At 44.0% G+C, this 14,401-nt stretch overlaps 1 protein-coding gene across 1 annotated transcript in view; it reads left to right on the top strand.

The window, feature by feature from the left end:
• Positions 1–7,677, top strand: part of LOC101414762 (olfactory receptor 10AD1-like) — a 30,896-nt gene extending 23,219 nt beyond the window's left edge. The window contains exons 2-3 of the mRNA XM_004470440.2: positions 4,803–4,965; positions 6,711–7,677. Of these exons, the coding sequence (XP_004470497.2) occupies positions 4,803–4,965; positions 6,711–7,677 (1,130 nt within the window). The remainder of the gene's footprint in view (positions 1–4,802; positions 4,966–6,710) is intronic.
• The last annotated feature ends 6,724 nt before the right edge of the window (positions 7,678–14,401 follow it).

The following is a 14,401-nucleotide window of genomic DNA, read 5'->3' as shown; positions in this document are numbered from 1 at the left end:
CATGAGGTTTTGCTGTCTTACACAGTCCCAAGTTACATTTTTTGGCTTTCCTTCTAGTAATATACATGACTTAGACTTTACGTCTCAACCACTGTCATACCCATATAATAGCCATGATACACTTTCACCATTTCTATTTAAGAAATGCATTTTTAATTCATGAATTCAGTTTTTAAAAGGCTTCAGGCATTTTGAGGCTTACTGACATTTAAAATGTGAATGTCCTCATTAATCAAAGCAATTTTCCCTTTATCCACACTACAAAAGGGAACAGTGAATTTAAATTTATTGCAAATCTTTTCTATTGCAGATACTCTTTCCTGTGACTTACATGCATGGACATACTTTGGTTGATAAATAAATATCATTCAAATCTTTACAACAATTCCATAGGGAATATATGTATTTCTTCATTTTACAAAGCAGATACAGAGTTATAGAGGTTGATTTCTACACTTGATGTAGCTGGAAATATTAAATAATATATTTAATATTATTGAAGATTGAGATTCAAATGGTCATTTATGCCACATTCTTTCAACAAATATCTTGAACAACTGTGATGTGTTAGGCAGTGAGCAAAGAACTGTGATGTAAAATCTCTTTATTTAAGACACTCTGAATCTGCAGGAAAGACACTATAATGTGTATTAAGTGCTGTCTGTAGTTGAGGCAGGAACAAGCACAACTTCAGCTGGGGCGAGATTGACAGGAGGTTTCCGAAAGCTTCACTATGGATGGAGGAGTAGAGGCTGATGTTACTTAAGAAGGAGATTGTCAGATGGAGAATTTATGTGAGGTGGGAATTCAGGAAAGAGGAAGTAGCATATGCAGAGACTGGGATGCCTAGAAGACTATAAAGTGTTTGGGAAGGGTAATTAGAAACTGGAGTAGAGGGTGGCTGTAGGAGAGTAGAGGAAGATAAAGAATACTTACCAGCACTGGTCATTTCATTTGGAGATTAGAAAATAGGGAGTGGAAGACACCTTCTGGTTTTCTCACTTGGGTAACTAAGGTTTGTTAATTCCATTACCTAAAGAAGGAGGTTGGCAGAAGGAACCACGAGTTCTTTCCTGATAACTGTGCGGACTGCAGTCTGGCCCTTGCCTTTGGACTAGAGTAAATCTAAACCAGAACTGATACACTGTCATTGAAATATTTTCAAAAACCTACAAAGCAGGAAATTTTAGTCCATAATCTGTTATTTTCATGCTCCTTGGCCGTTGTGGTGCAGGAAGTTCCTCCAGTCATTTCTCCTTGTACTGACCTTGAAGGAAATGGAAAACAGCTGGTCACTAGAGAGGTATTTCCCATGACAGGCTTCTTTAAGTGTCATGAGCTCCATTTGTAGTGTTTTCTTCTGCCAACTCCACTCCTTTTCAAACACCTATAAAAAAACAGTATTCTCTATAGGTAAGATCTTGTTGCTCTTATGGCCAAATGCACTGCCTCTAATGTCATTTCCTAAATTTAAAATCAAACATATGCTATTTAGTTACTCTTCTTACTGTGCACTCCTTCTGCCCCTACTCAGTTCTCTATGGTCCTAGATCAATTGATCATCTTAATTCTGATGGCAAGACTGGACTATAGACCTGGGGAAAAGCAGAGCACTGTAGCCCTTAGGACACTAAGTGACTCAAGAGAAGGGCCTTCCATGTGGTCCACCCCACCCATGACAGCCAGGAACCCTCCTACGCAACAGTTGGGAGCCAAAGCTCTAACTAGTAGTAATCTGTTTGCCTGGACTTCTCTTGTAGGTCCTCTGGGGATAGCTGTGGCCTCAAGGGGCTAATGGCAGCTGAATTGAGCAATCGAACTTTTCTCACTATCCATAAGAGACATGTGGAAAAATATTAAGGTATAATGATGAAACAAACAAGTCAGTAAGGTGAAAGAGTTCTTTGATTTTAATGTAAAGAAGAGAAGTCTAAAGGACCTTAGTGACCTCAAATCTCTAAATCAGTTTGTAACTCTGTGGATTTTGGTTGCCTTTGAAATTTGATTAAACTGTGCATTCTCCAAGAAAAAATGGCCTCACTCATGCAACATTTCCTAAAGTAGTTCAGAGATCCACGGACACTCTGAAAAATATCTATCAGATCTCTGATGTCCATGAACTTAAAGGTAAATATTTCTTCCATAAGGTGTTCAACCCAGAAAATGATTCTTTTCTGCTTTAAACAACTTAGATGCAAAGCAGTGTATCTAATCCAAAAAGAAAGGAATTTAAGTACACTTAAGAGAAACCAGGTTTTAAGTTGTATAGGATTTGAAATGACTAGAGGCATATTTTATTTAAAGCAGACCTGCAAGATGAAAGCCAAACCTCACAGAGTCTTAAACTTTCTGAGAACAAGCTACATGCTATAGAGAAAGCTGGTGATTTCATTTACAAATAAAGTGAACTAATTCCATTCCTAGGGTAAATATATTCTATAGATAAAATAAACAATATAGGATTGTACAGCTAGGAAAGAGTATTAGTCAGTAAATGGGGTGCTGATGCAAAGTACCAGAAATCTATTGGCTTTTAAAAAGGGTAAATAATTAGGGGCAGAAGCTTGCAGTCACAAGGCTCTAGAGTCCAACTCAAGGTATCATATAAGGTACTTTCTCACCCAAAGTCTATCACCGTGTGTTGACTGCAAGATGGCTGCCAATATGTGCAGTATTAGGACAACCAGTGTCTCCCCAAAGAAGGGCAAAGCCTTCCCCTTGAGAATGCCACTCACTCCCAAGAAGAAGGAGACAGGAAAGGGATAGAGTTTCCATGCTTTATGTCATATTCTAAAATCACCAGTCAGGTAGACCGTCCCCTGCTTGAGCTGAGATGAAGTGAATGAAGGACAGGAGAGAGGTCAGCACTGTTTGATCATAGAAATTTAGAACTTTCTTCAACAGAAGGAAACACCAGGAAAGAGAAATTATTCCCTACCCTATCCCATCCCAGCAGTAGCCAGCTTTTTATATTCTTAACCCGTTAAGTCTATGGCTATCCAAGAATTACTTATCTCCTTGGAGGCAGAGAGAGACTAACAGCAAATTGAAAGTGTCCTGCACAGGCTTTTTGTGGCTCCTTCCCCAATACAAATCACTGTTCTTTTGAGAGACTCATTGAACTGTTATTGGCAGTTCGATTTTGCTTGCAGATAGATCTGAAATAGGTCAGAACAGTAGTATAATTCAATCACTCTAAGGCTGAAACTCATTCCCTATTTTTTTCTCCTTGCCCAACTGTGTTCCACCACATTATCCAAGATTATTTACCAAGGTTCTTCACTGAGATTGCATGACATCATTAAGATACTCTAATAATAATGCAAGAAGATATCCTTACAATAAAAATAGAATAATCAAAGTAAATACATTGCTTGTATCATAGAGATTCCCCACATCTGAATATAAATATCCTTCCAATTACCAAGTCCCCTAGTTGAAATTCAACTCTAAATATTATATCCCCTTGTTGGTTAAAGACCAAACAATAAGGCCTAGAGAAACTAAAGCCTAAATCGAATTTTTATGTCTGTCTCAATTTCTTTACTGCTCAGGATCTGCCAGGGGTTCTCAGTGCCCTGGTGGGGTTGCAGTTCCTTCAGCAGCTGGAGTCTCCCACTGGAATGGACTAGATCCTCCAGTGCTTCAGAAGGGGACACTTCCAGGCTCCTTCACTCAGGATCCTCACAACAAGGGTCAAAAACCCCCAACATTATCACAGCATAGGGACTACACCCACTAAAATCAGAAAACAAAGGCAATCCCAACTGGGACAAAGGTTCCCTAGTTTTAGCCTCCCAGTGATGCCAGTTCAGGTAAGCCAAGTTGACTAGAATCAATGACCTGTGAACTTAAAACTTAAGTAGGAGAAATCTTCCAGCCAGAGCTCTTAATTTGCATTTTCCCCTTTGAGTTACTTGTGCCTGCCACTGCTTTGCTGAACTGAGTACTGGCTCCACACACTGCTCAAGGTAGGTATGTTCAGTCCTATGCCACAGCAGGTGTTTCTATTATTAGTACAGAGTGCTTGACCCTGAGAAACATGCCTACTAAGGAAATTTTTCATCTCATATGTTATTAGTCGCTCCATATGCAACCTGAGTAGCGAGCGGTGAGTCCCAAACCTTGCATTTTAGACACAGGCTAGGTTGTAGGCTCTTGCATGGTTTCTAACATGGGAAGGCTTTCCTGCTGGTGTGAAAATTTATTGTTGCATGCCATTGTATGTAAGAATCCACCCACCCCTCTGAGAAAAGGGCCAAAGCCAACCTTTCTGAAATAGACCTTCAGAGAACTTTCATCTGTCTTTGCCTCCGTGAATAAATCTTGTTCTTTTCTATCTTCACATAATGAGCATCCAGAATTCTCCTCCTGATCTTATTCTCACTGTCATAACTTTCAGGGATTCCTCATAATGTTCATGTTAAATCTCTCTTGCATTTTTCAACTTATTTTGGAGTTATAGAGTATCAAATCCCACTCACTTCCAGAGGCTTCTAGATGGTTGTACATTCCTTCATAACCTGTGGTTTGCTGACTCCTTTTCATTTTCTCAGCAGTTAGGAGGGCTTCTAATTTTCAAGACAAGATGCTAGAATTCAATTAGTGAGCGCTGACACAAGACTCCACAAAAAGCCTGAGGTGCACAAGTCACACAATATGAAAAATAAAGGGGCAGAATAAAAGACTAACAAATGGAATGAGAGGTATGTAAGCTTTCCCACTTATACTATACCATAAAGTGATATACACATTAAACTTGGTAAAATTATCTAAGCAGACATATATCTATAATTATACAGCTTGCAAAGAATGTAATCGACACAACTTCTCTTCCAGAGTGGCCAACCAGGTTAGACCATCCTCCCTGGACCAGCTCATCCTCAAACACCATGAGATCTTCTCTGCGGCTTGCCACAGTGACTCAGTGACAAATAGTATTCCTAGTTATTGCAAGAGAATGAGGTAAGATGTGGTTTCCGTGAGACTGCCCCACTTAATTAGACAAATGCCTGGCTGTTTGACTCCTAATGTTAGCCAACAAGGCACTAACTGCCAGGAATCACAGAATCAATGCCACAATCAACAACAAGTAAACATACTCCTGTAGGTCCCTGTGGTTCTCTTGTGTCAAACTTCATTTTCTTCTTAAGCAAGTCAAGGGTTTTCTAAAGTCTTGTTCAGGCTTCCAAATAACATCTTGAATTTAGCAGTGCTCTCTGCCCCTCTGTGCCTTTTCTGGGCCCCCATGAGGAGAAATTCTAGGTACAAACTCTAGGGGGAACATCCCAAAATGGAGATGATGGGAATGGCTTCCTGCCCAGACAGAGACCTGACTTTATCAGGAAAATAAACCAAAGAGGGAGTTCAGAGTTGGGAAGTATTTCTAAGAGGAAGATGTAGCTTATGAGAGACTGGAGAGAGTAGAAGAGAGAGGCATTCAACCAGAAGTAGATAATGCCAGAAGCCCATCATTAGAGATGAGTGAGAGAGTGAAGAAAAGAGTGAGCACTGGAAGTAAGTGGAACAGGAATAAAAGACTAAAAGATGGGGTTGAATGTGTATGTACAAAAGGGACTAGGAAAAGAGAAAATGAAAAGGAGTCAGCAAACCACAGGTTATGAAGGAATGTACAACCATCTAGAAGCCTCTGGAAGTGAGTGGGATTTGATACTCTATAACTCCAAAATAAGTTGAAAAATACAAGAGAGATTTAACATGAACATTATGAGGAATCCCTGAAAGTTATGATAGTGAAATAAGAACAGGAGGAGAATTCTGGATGCTCATTATGTGAAGATAGAAAAAGAACAAGATTTATTCACGGAGGCAAAGACAGATGAAAGTTCTCTGAAGGTCTGTTTCAGAAAGGTTGACTTTGGCCCTTTTCTCAGAGGGGTGGGTGGGTTCTTACATACAATGGCGTGCAACAATAAATTTTCACACCAGCAGGAAAACCTTCCCATGTTAGAAAACCACGCAAGAGCCTACAACCTAGCCTGTGTCTAAAATGCAAGGGTGGTTGATGTAGCCCCAGTAACAGCCAAGAGAGACTGAGAAGAACGGCATGACGAGCTGGGCCTGAGTGTCTCCAGAGATGAGCGAATCATTCTCAGCTGAGGGACAATCCTGAGAGTCAGAACATTTTCCTTTACCCTGAAAGTCACACCTAGCCATCATCTGACATTACATACACAAAGAATGAGCATTTTTTTTTCTTTCAAAAAATATATCTTCAAATACCTTTCGAGTGCTTCCTGAATAAATCATCTATATGCTGATAGCACTATAGCCACCTCTCAAACATTCATTCCTCCATTCCTTAATTGGTTTCTTATTTCGCATGGGTATGAGAACCCCAATGACGTTCCTTTTTTTAACCTCTCACTGATGCCAAGGTAGGGCTAATCCTTCAATATTGAGGGCCCAGGGCAAGATGCAGTGCTCACTGGAGGCCTGGTGAAACCCGAGTAAAGTAGAACCATGACCCCTCAGATCTGATATTAGGATTCTATATATATATGTATGGTCTGTGGTAATGCTGGTTTTTTCACTGCACCATACACTACAAACTTCCACAGACTTGACTAACATTCCAAATCTTCTACCACCCTCCCTTCTTGCTTTCTTATTGTGGGGTGGACCGAAGTGAGTGCCTTGCATTATCCTTCAGCTCTCTCACCTGTGCTCTCCTGCCCTCCCTCCTCCAGCTGGCCCTACGAGGTGGGCCCTCGGAATGGCAGCACAGTGACAGAGTTCATCCTGGTGGGCTTTGGGCAGAGCTCTCCTGCCACTCAGGCACTGCTCTTCACCCTCTTCCTAGTCCTCTACAGCCTTGCCATGGCCATGAATGGCCTCATCCTCTTCATCACCTGGACAGACCCCAGGCTCAACAGCCCCATGTACTTCTTCCTTGGACACCTGTCCTTCCTGGACATCTGCTTCATCACCACCACCATCCCGCAGATGCTGATCCACCTGATAGTCAAAGACCACGCCATCTCCTTTGCCTCCTGCATGACCCAGATGTATCTTGTCTTTTTTGTGGGTGTGGCCGAGTGCATCCTCTTGGCTTTTATGGCTTATGACCGTTACGTTGCGATCTGCCACCCACTTAGCTATACCCAGATCATGAGCCGGCAGGTCTGCATTCAGCTGGTGGGTGCTGCCTGGCTCTTTGGGCTGATCAATGGCATTTTTCTTGAATATATGTCATTCCGGAATCCCTTCTGCAGAGACAACCACATAGAAAACTTCTTCTGTGAGGCCCCCATAGTCATCGCTCTCTCCTGTGGGGACCTCCAATTGAGCATGAAAGTGTTCTTAGCCGATGCCATCGTGGTGCTGCTCAGCCCCATGGTGCTCATCATCATCTCCTACACCCGCATCCTGGCCTCCATCCTCGGCAGAGCCTCCTCCTCGGGCCGGGGGAAGACCTTCTCGACTTGTGCCTCCCACCTGACCGTGGTCACCTTTTTCTACACCTCAGCCATGTTCTCGTACATGAACCCCCGCAGCACACACGGGCCAGACAAGGACAAGCCTTTCTCCCTGCTCTACACCATCATCACCCCCATGTGCAACCCCATCATCTACAGTTTCCGCAACAAGGAAATGAAGGGGGCCATGGGGAGGGCTCTTGGCAAGACGGTCCTGACCCAGGCAGAGTCTATCTAGCAGGAAAGCTCCTGCAGGGATAGTTCCCTCCCTGGGTGTGGGGGATGATGACCCTGCCCTGACCTCAACATACAGGTAACTCTCCAGTGCAGAAAGGTTCCAGGAAAGTACATTTATGGTTTCTTTCAGGCCAGCATCAGATCTGGGAGTTCCTTCTGATGTCTCCTGTTCATATATCTTCGTTGTTGTTGTTTTTGGACTTTCCTCAGGAGAATTTCCTTCTTTCCTGAGTTCTTTTTACTAACTTCTCTCAATCAGTTCTTTTAAATACATATATGACTCAATTCTGCTTCATTATATTTGTCTATCACTTTTACATGCTATTCCAAAGCCAGAGTTTTGCAAATACATTTATAAATAAACCTTTTTTCTCTTTGGTCTTGCACTTTTAGTCTGTTTTTCTTTCTCTTATTCCTCTCTCATTTCCTGGATCTGTCCTGTTTCATCCCACTCCTAAATGGGAAAAGTAGGTGAAAAGGTGAGAAAAGGAAATTGGCCACAGGGTAAACATTAAGCAAAGCCAGTTAGCATGGGACATGACTCCCAGGGTTGAGCCTCCCTGGCACCAAGGGATTATTATCAAGCACCACCTAGCAATGCATTATGAAAAAGACCTAGATCAAAAGGGGGAAATATTAAATATGAATGAGTTTTTATGCCTAAGAGATTTCAAAGCAAGTTGGGAGGTCATTCCAGAGGTTATACTTAGGCACCTCTCAGGAGGCTCTCACTGACTTCCATGGTAAACTGTGCCTCAAGCAGGATACTCCTGAGAGCTCAAGAGACATCTAGACTCTACAGGTATGGCAGATAATCTCAGGAATTCAGCACCTGGTCAGTGGGTCTTACCTTGGAATATATGATTCCCAGCTGTAAAAGAGTTACAGCCATTTATAATTTCTCTACACATGGCTCTTCTGCACCATTTATTTGAACCTATAATTAACACTATACCCATTAAATATATATACCAGAGATTTAATCTTCTGGATGTTCATATGCCAGCTGAGGTCTGAATCTCAGGACAGTTGCAGCCAACACCCACTTTCCAGTTCATCAGCCTCACCCAGGACAATTAACAAAAGGATGATGATGGACAATGCCCATCCCAAAAAACAGAGAGTATCTACAACTGCAAGCAAGATAGTTCCATCCATCTGCCCCATGAGATCTATTAAAAAGCCCCCTCTCATTTAGAAACAGAGTGGACATCACCATCCTAAAATCCTCAAGACTGAGGAATGAACAAACATAAGGTGGGAATGCAATTATGGACTAAAGTAGACATATTATTCTAATGATGGAAGAACTTATAACACTGATATAAAGGCAGTGGCCACCAAAGGTTCTGAGAAGGAGAGGGAAGAATAGGTGTAACATTTTAGGGACATTGGAATTGTTCTGAATGACATTGCAATGACAGATACAGGCCATTATACACTTTGTAAAAAATCTATAAAAATTTGCAGTACAAAGTGTAAACTATAATGTAAACTATTGACCATGGTTAGTAGCAATGCTTCAATATTTGTTTATCAGTTGTAACAAATGTACCACTCTAATCAAAGATGTTGTTACTGAGAAAAAGTCTTGGAGTGGGAGGAGATGGGGGATATTGAAACACCCCTATATTTTAATGTATCATTTATGTAATCTAAAGCTTCTTAAAAATAAAAGGAAAGGAAAGGAAAGAAAAGCCAGTTAGTGAAAAGAAGAAAAGGAAAAACTAAAGATCAGCAGCCTGAACTCCATCTTCTTAGCTTCCACCAGCAGATTCAGGAGAATTCATGGTGGCACTAAATTTTCAAAACTTCAGTCAATAGGCTGGGGACTTTATTGTCTGTGCTTGTAGTTTGCTGGCAAAAGGTAGCCGGAAGAGGCCACCTTCTCCTATCTCTTAAAATTTCCTTAGGTAACATGACTTTTGCCTAATATTTCCCTGCCTATGAAAGTATGCTTCTCCAAAGCTTCACAGACTACCAGTTTCCTTCCTTATTATCCATACCCCAAATATATTTCCCTCTCCCCCACTGCCTTCCTTTCTCTCATTCATTTTTCATTTCATTCCACTCAATTCAACTCGACCTTACCCCTCCTCATCTTAAATGGATCCATTCTATTTTTTTACTTAGTTTGCTAAAGGTTAATGGGTTGGATTTTACAATTGGGATTTATTAGGTTAAAAGCTTACAGTTCTGAGGTTGGAAAAGAAGTGTCCAGATCAAGGCATCATCATGCTATCCCACCAAGTTGCAGCTGTGGGTGATCAGGCACATGGTGGCGTCCTCTTTTCTCTCCCCTCTCCTACAGACGTTGTTGTTAGTTCTGCTTCCAGCTGCTCCATCTGTGGCTTTTCTCTCTCATGGCTTCATTGATTTCAACTTCTGGACACCTCTCTCTGTCACTGCTGCTTTTTTCTGTGACTGCAGCTCTTTTTTTCCTTCATTTATAAAAGACTCCAGTAAGAGGATTAAGACCCACCCTGGGTCATGCCCTACTGAAGTGATCTAATCAAAAGGAAGGCCCCTTAACTGAATCTAATCAAAAGGTCCCATCTACATTAGGTTTACATGCACAGGAAGAGATTAGCTTTAAGAACAGGATTTTCAGGGGTCCACCAGCTTTAAACCGTCATACTATTCCCGTACTTTACGGAAAACCTCCACCACCACTTTCACCATTGCAGAGGCCTTTATATTGGCAACCTGTCCTCTTCATCTTCCTCTGGCTTCACTCTTGCTTCTCTCCTTAACCAAATCTAGCATTTTTTTGAGAGGGCATAGCATACTCAGCTGTTGTCCTTCTTTGGAAGTCTCATCTTTCTCATGCCCCTTTCATAATAGGAAAGGAAGGAGGAAAGGCCTGTTCTTATGCATTATTTGCAAAACCTAAAGGTTTCCATGAATAGCAAAAGAAATGCTTATCCTTTACCCTAGGATTGCTGTATCTTCCCTGGGTTTGAAAATTCTTGTCTCAAAGAGCCTTTTAAAATAAAAAGAATGATACCTCTGAATTGTACATTTTGAAAGTGGTAAAAATGAGAAAATTTGACTTGCATATATGTTACCATAATAAAAAGATTTTTAAAAAAAGAACACAAAACAAAAAAGGGAAAATGGGAAGAAGGAAAAAAAAAAGAAGACAGAGAAAGGAAAGAGCACTTTTTAAAAGTTTTCTGAAACAATTTCTTAGTGAGGCAAATGCTAAATATCAAAAGAAAAAAAATACTGAAGTTAAACATGACTCCTTAAGATAACTGCCATTCCCTCCATCTTCCTACAGTTGAAGCATGGTAAGGATTCCTATGAGAGATGAGGGATCTCTTCTTTCTACAGCCTGACACTACTCACCTGGCATCCCAATTGGGATGCTGTTATAATTTTTTTTTCTATTCTTTGGCATCCAGAACCCATTATCTGGAATGGTTTCAACTCTGTATTCTTCCCCACTATGTCCCTACCACTTTCTCTGCAGTTTCAGCATTAAAAAATTCTTCCAGAACACACCGCAAATGGACATAGAGAGAAGACAACGGCAGGGCGGGGGGGGGGGGGGGGGGGGAATAAATCTTTAAAAAAAACAAAAAAGGGAAGCAGATTTGGCACAGTGGATAGGGTGTCCATCTACCACATGGGAGGGCCGAGGTTCAAACCCTGGGCCTCCTTGACCCGTGTGGAGCTGGTCCATGCTCAGTGCTGATGCGCAAGGAGTACCGTGCCATGCAGGGGTGTCCCTGCATAGGGGAGCCCCACACACAAGGAGTGCGCCCCATAAGGAGAGCCGCCCAGCACAAAAGAAAGTGCAGCCTGCCCAGGAATGGCACCGCACACATGGAGAGCTGACACAACAAGATGACGCAACAAAAAGAAACACAGAATCCCGTGCCACTGACAATACAGAATCGGACAAAGAAGATGCAGCAAATAGACACAGAGAACAGACAACCAGGGAGGGGAGATAAATAAATAAATAAATAAATCTTAAAAAAAAAAAAATGTCCTTCCAGTCCCGTTCTCCAAACTCCACATCTAAAACTTGGCCTATGATTCACACACCTCCTAACCTTCCAAAATTAAGACACAGAAGGCCTGTGGGTAGAATGTTCCCACAAGTTTCCTTTTTCAAACCATTAACAACAGACTTTAACTGATTAAGCAAGTGTTTTTCAAGGGCTTTATATTTGCTTAGCATGTTGGATGATAAATTTATAAACCAGGCACAGTCCCAGCCTTCAAGGAGCTCCTTGTCTAGAAGCTGCGGCAGATGTTGGGGACTGAATCACGTACTCCACAAAAGACACCTTCAAGTCTTAATCTGTGTTCCTGTGGGAATGAAGCCATTTGTAAATAGAGCCTTTGTAGATCTCATTATTAGTTAATGGATAGATTCATTTGTATATAGGATCTTTCAAGAGCAGAAGCCAAACTGAGTATGACTGGAGGCCTTATGAAGAGAAGAAGTTCAGATGCAGTCCATAGAAATCAGAAACTGGAAGAAACTAAAGAGGAGAGAGATGCCATGTGATGAAAGACTGCCATCACCAAAGGCTACCAACTCCAGGAGAAAGCATCGCCTTGCAGACATCTTGATTTTGAACTGGCCTTCAAACTGTGAGACAATAAATTGTGTGGTATTAGTCAGAGCAGCACTGGCAAACTAAGTTTGTAGAAAAGAATAATGGTAATTCAAAGGGCAAGCATTATTAAGAGGCCCAAAGAAAGACCTGGGGGAGCACATGTAATAATTATATTAACAGTAATAATAATGAAAGCTCACATTTATTAAGCACTGAGGTTATAACAGGTTTACATCTAATCCTCAGAAAGCACGAGGTACTATAATTACCCCCATTTTGAGGTGCAAAGACTGAGGCTCAGAGAGGTTAAGTAGTTTGTTCAAAATCCCCAGGTGTTTGTATTTCAAACTCTAGCACACCACCTCCAGCGCCTCCAGAGATACGCAATAAATGTCGGTGAGAATTCGGCAGGTTTTACACCTAGAAGGTAATATGAGAAATGAGCCTTGAAGAATAAGAAAGAGTTGTAAGGAAGAAAGTTGGGGAGGTGGGCTGGACATGCGGGACATGTAATGCCATGGAAGAGGAATAGCCTGTTACTTCCAAGGAATGGCGGAGTGGTGAGTGGGCCGGAGAGGCCGGAGGGGCTGGAGAGGCTGGAGAGGCGGGCTGGGGCCGCGGGCGCAGCGGCGTGGGGCTGCCCTCTCAAGGGCATGTCCTCGCCGCTCAAGGCCCAGCTCCCCCGAGCCCCGGCCGCTAAGCGGGAACTGGCCGCCAGGGGCGCTCGCACGAGAGCCGTCGCCGCCGCCGCGTCTCCCAGCCGCGCCTCTACCCTGACCCCAGGCCCCGGGATGCACTGGTGGGCCCCGCAGGGTCGGGGAAACCCCACGAAAATGCACCGACCAGAAGTCACCCTGAAAATGCGCGTCCCTTCCCAGTCCCTCCCCATTTCCGGATCCAAAAGCACTTGTCGCCGGGGGGCATGCAACCAGGTTCTGGGGTTACCAGGGGCCAGAAATATGGGAAAGGAACCCCGGAATCCAACCCCTGTGACCCGTTCCCGGCTCAGCTCGCCCACAGGCCGTGGCCCGGCCCGCACCTCCCTCCGCCCCGCCCCGCCCTCAGCTCCGGGGCCCCCGCCCGCGCCACCTTTCCGCGCGGGCTGGGCTCGGCGGGCCTGGGATTGGAGCGGCGGCGGCCGCGCTCCGCGCTCGCGGCCAATCAGCGTTCCCTCTGCCCCTCGGATCACCGCGGTAGCAACCAACCCCGCGCCTGCCCCATTCACAGCCTGGGCGGGACTGCGCTAGCCCCGCCGCGGGAGGGACGCACGGTCTATTTTAGGGGACAGTGAGTCCGCAGCCGCCCCCGCGCGCTGGAGATGCGGCGCCTGGGCCTGGGGGTCTCCTCCCAGGCTGCACCAACCGTTGACATGCCGCGCCCCGCGGGCGGGAGCTGGACGCGCGGGGCCGCGCTGGGGGCGCGCCTGAGCGGGGGGGGGGGTCTCTGCCGATGACCTCCAGTCCCCATACCTCCCAGCTGGTTCGCGGGTCGGTGTTCTAGTTCTTTCCAGGTGATAGTCCCCCTGTCAGCGAACTGCATAATTGCTGGGCTCCTTTTTCCGCGGAACATCGGCAGTGTTCTCAGCGCTGCTTACCTCGCCTTCCCAAATTATCCACTCCAGGAAGCCCTCCCTTTTTCCGAGTTCTCATAACCAGTGCATGTTCCTATCCCTGTTCCTGTTTTAGAATTCATTTACTTTTTTTCTTCCCCAATAATCTGCGATTCATCTTTGTATTCTCAGCCCAGTCTCTGGCACATGAAGAAGTATTAAGAGTGTTGCGTGAAGCTATCAAAGTCTCTCACCCTGGCACTGATGGGTTAATATCCTCTTCTTTCCCCCACTTCTCTCCATCTCCCCCCCCCCCCCCCCCCCGCCCCAATCCCGGAAGTAGTTTCTCAGGGAATTTAAGTTAAAATCCCATCTCTCTAAAAAAAAAAAAAATCCCATCTCTGCACCGGGTGCTCTAACTGCTCACCCGGATATCTTCCCTGATCACTGCCACTTGCAGATCCGTACATTCAAAGTCTCTTCTGTTTGCTTTCACTCTCTCGGGGTCTTTTGGAAAGTACCTATAGCAGGAGGGCGAGCCTGGAAGCGGAAAGCTGGGGGAGCCCCTCCCAAACTCCAGAACCTGTCGCTGTTGGCGT

The sequence above is a fragment of the Dasypus novemcinctus genome, chromosome 12 (assembly GCF_030445035.2).
Source record: "Dasypus novemcinctus isolate mDasNov1 chromosome 12, mDasNov1.1.hap2, whole genome shotgun sequence".
Taxonomy (NCBI): Eukaryota; Metazoa; Chordata; class Mammalia; order Cingulata; family Dasypodidae; genus Dasypus; species Dasypus novemcinctus.
The sequence above is the reverse complement of the archived record's forward strand: the minus strand, read 5'-3'. Positions and strand labels throughout refer to the sequence as shown.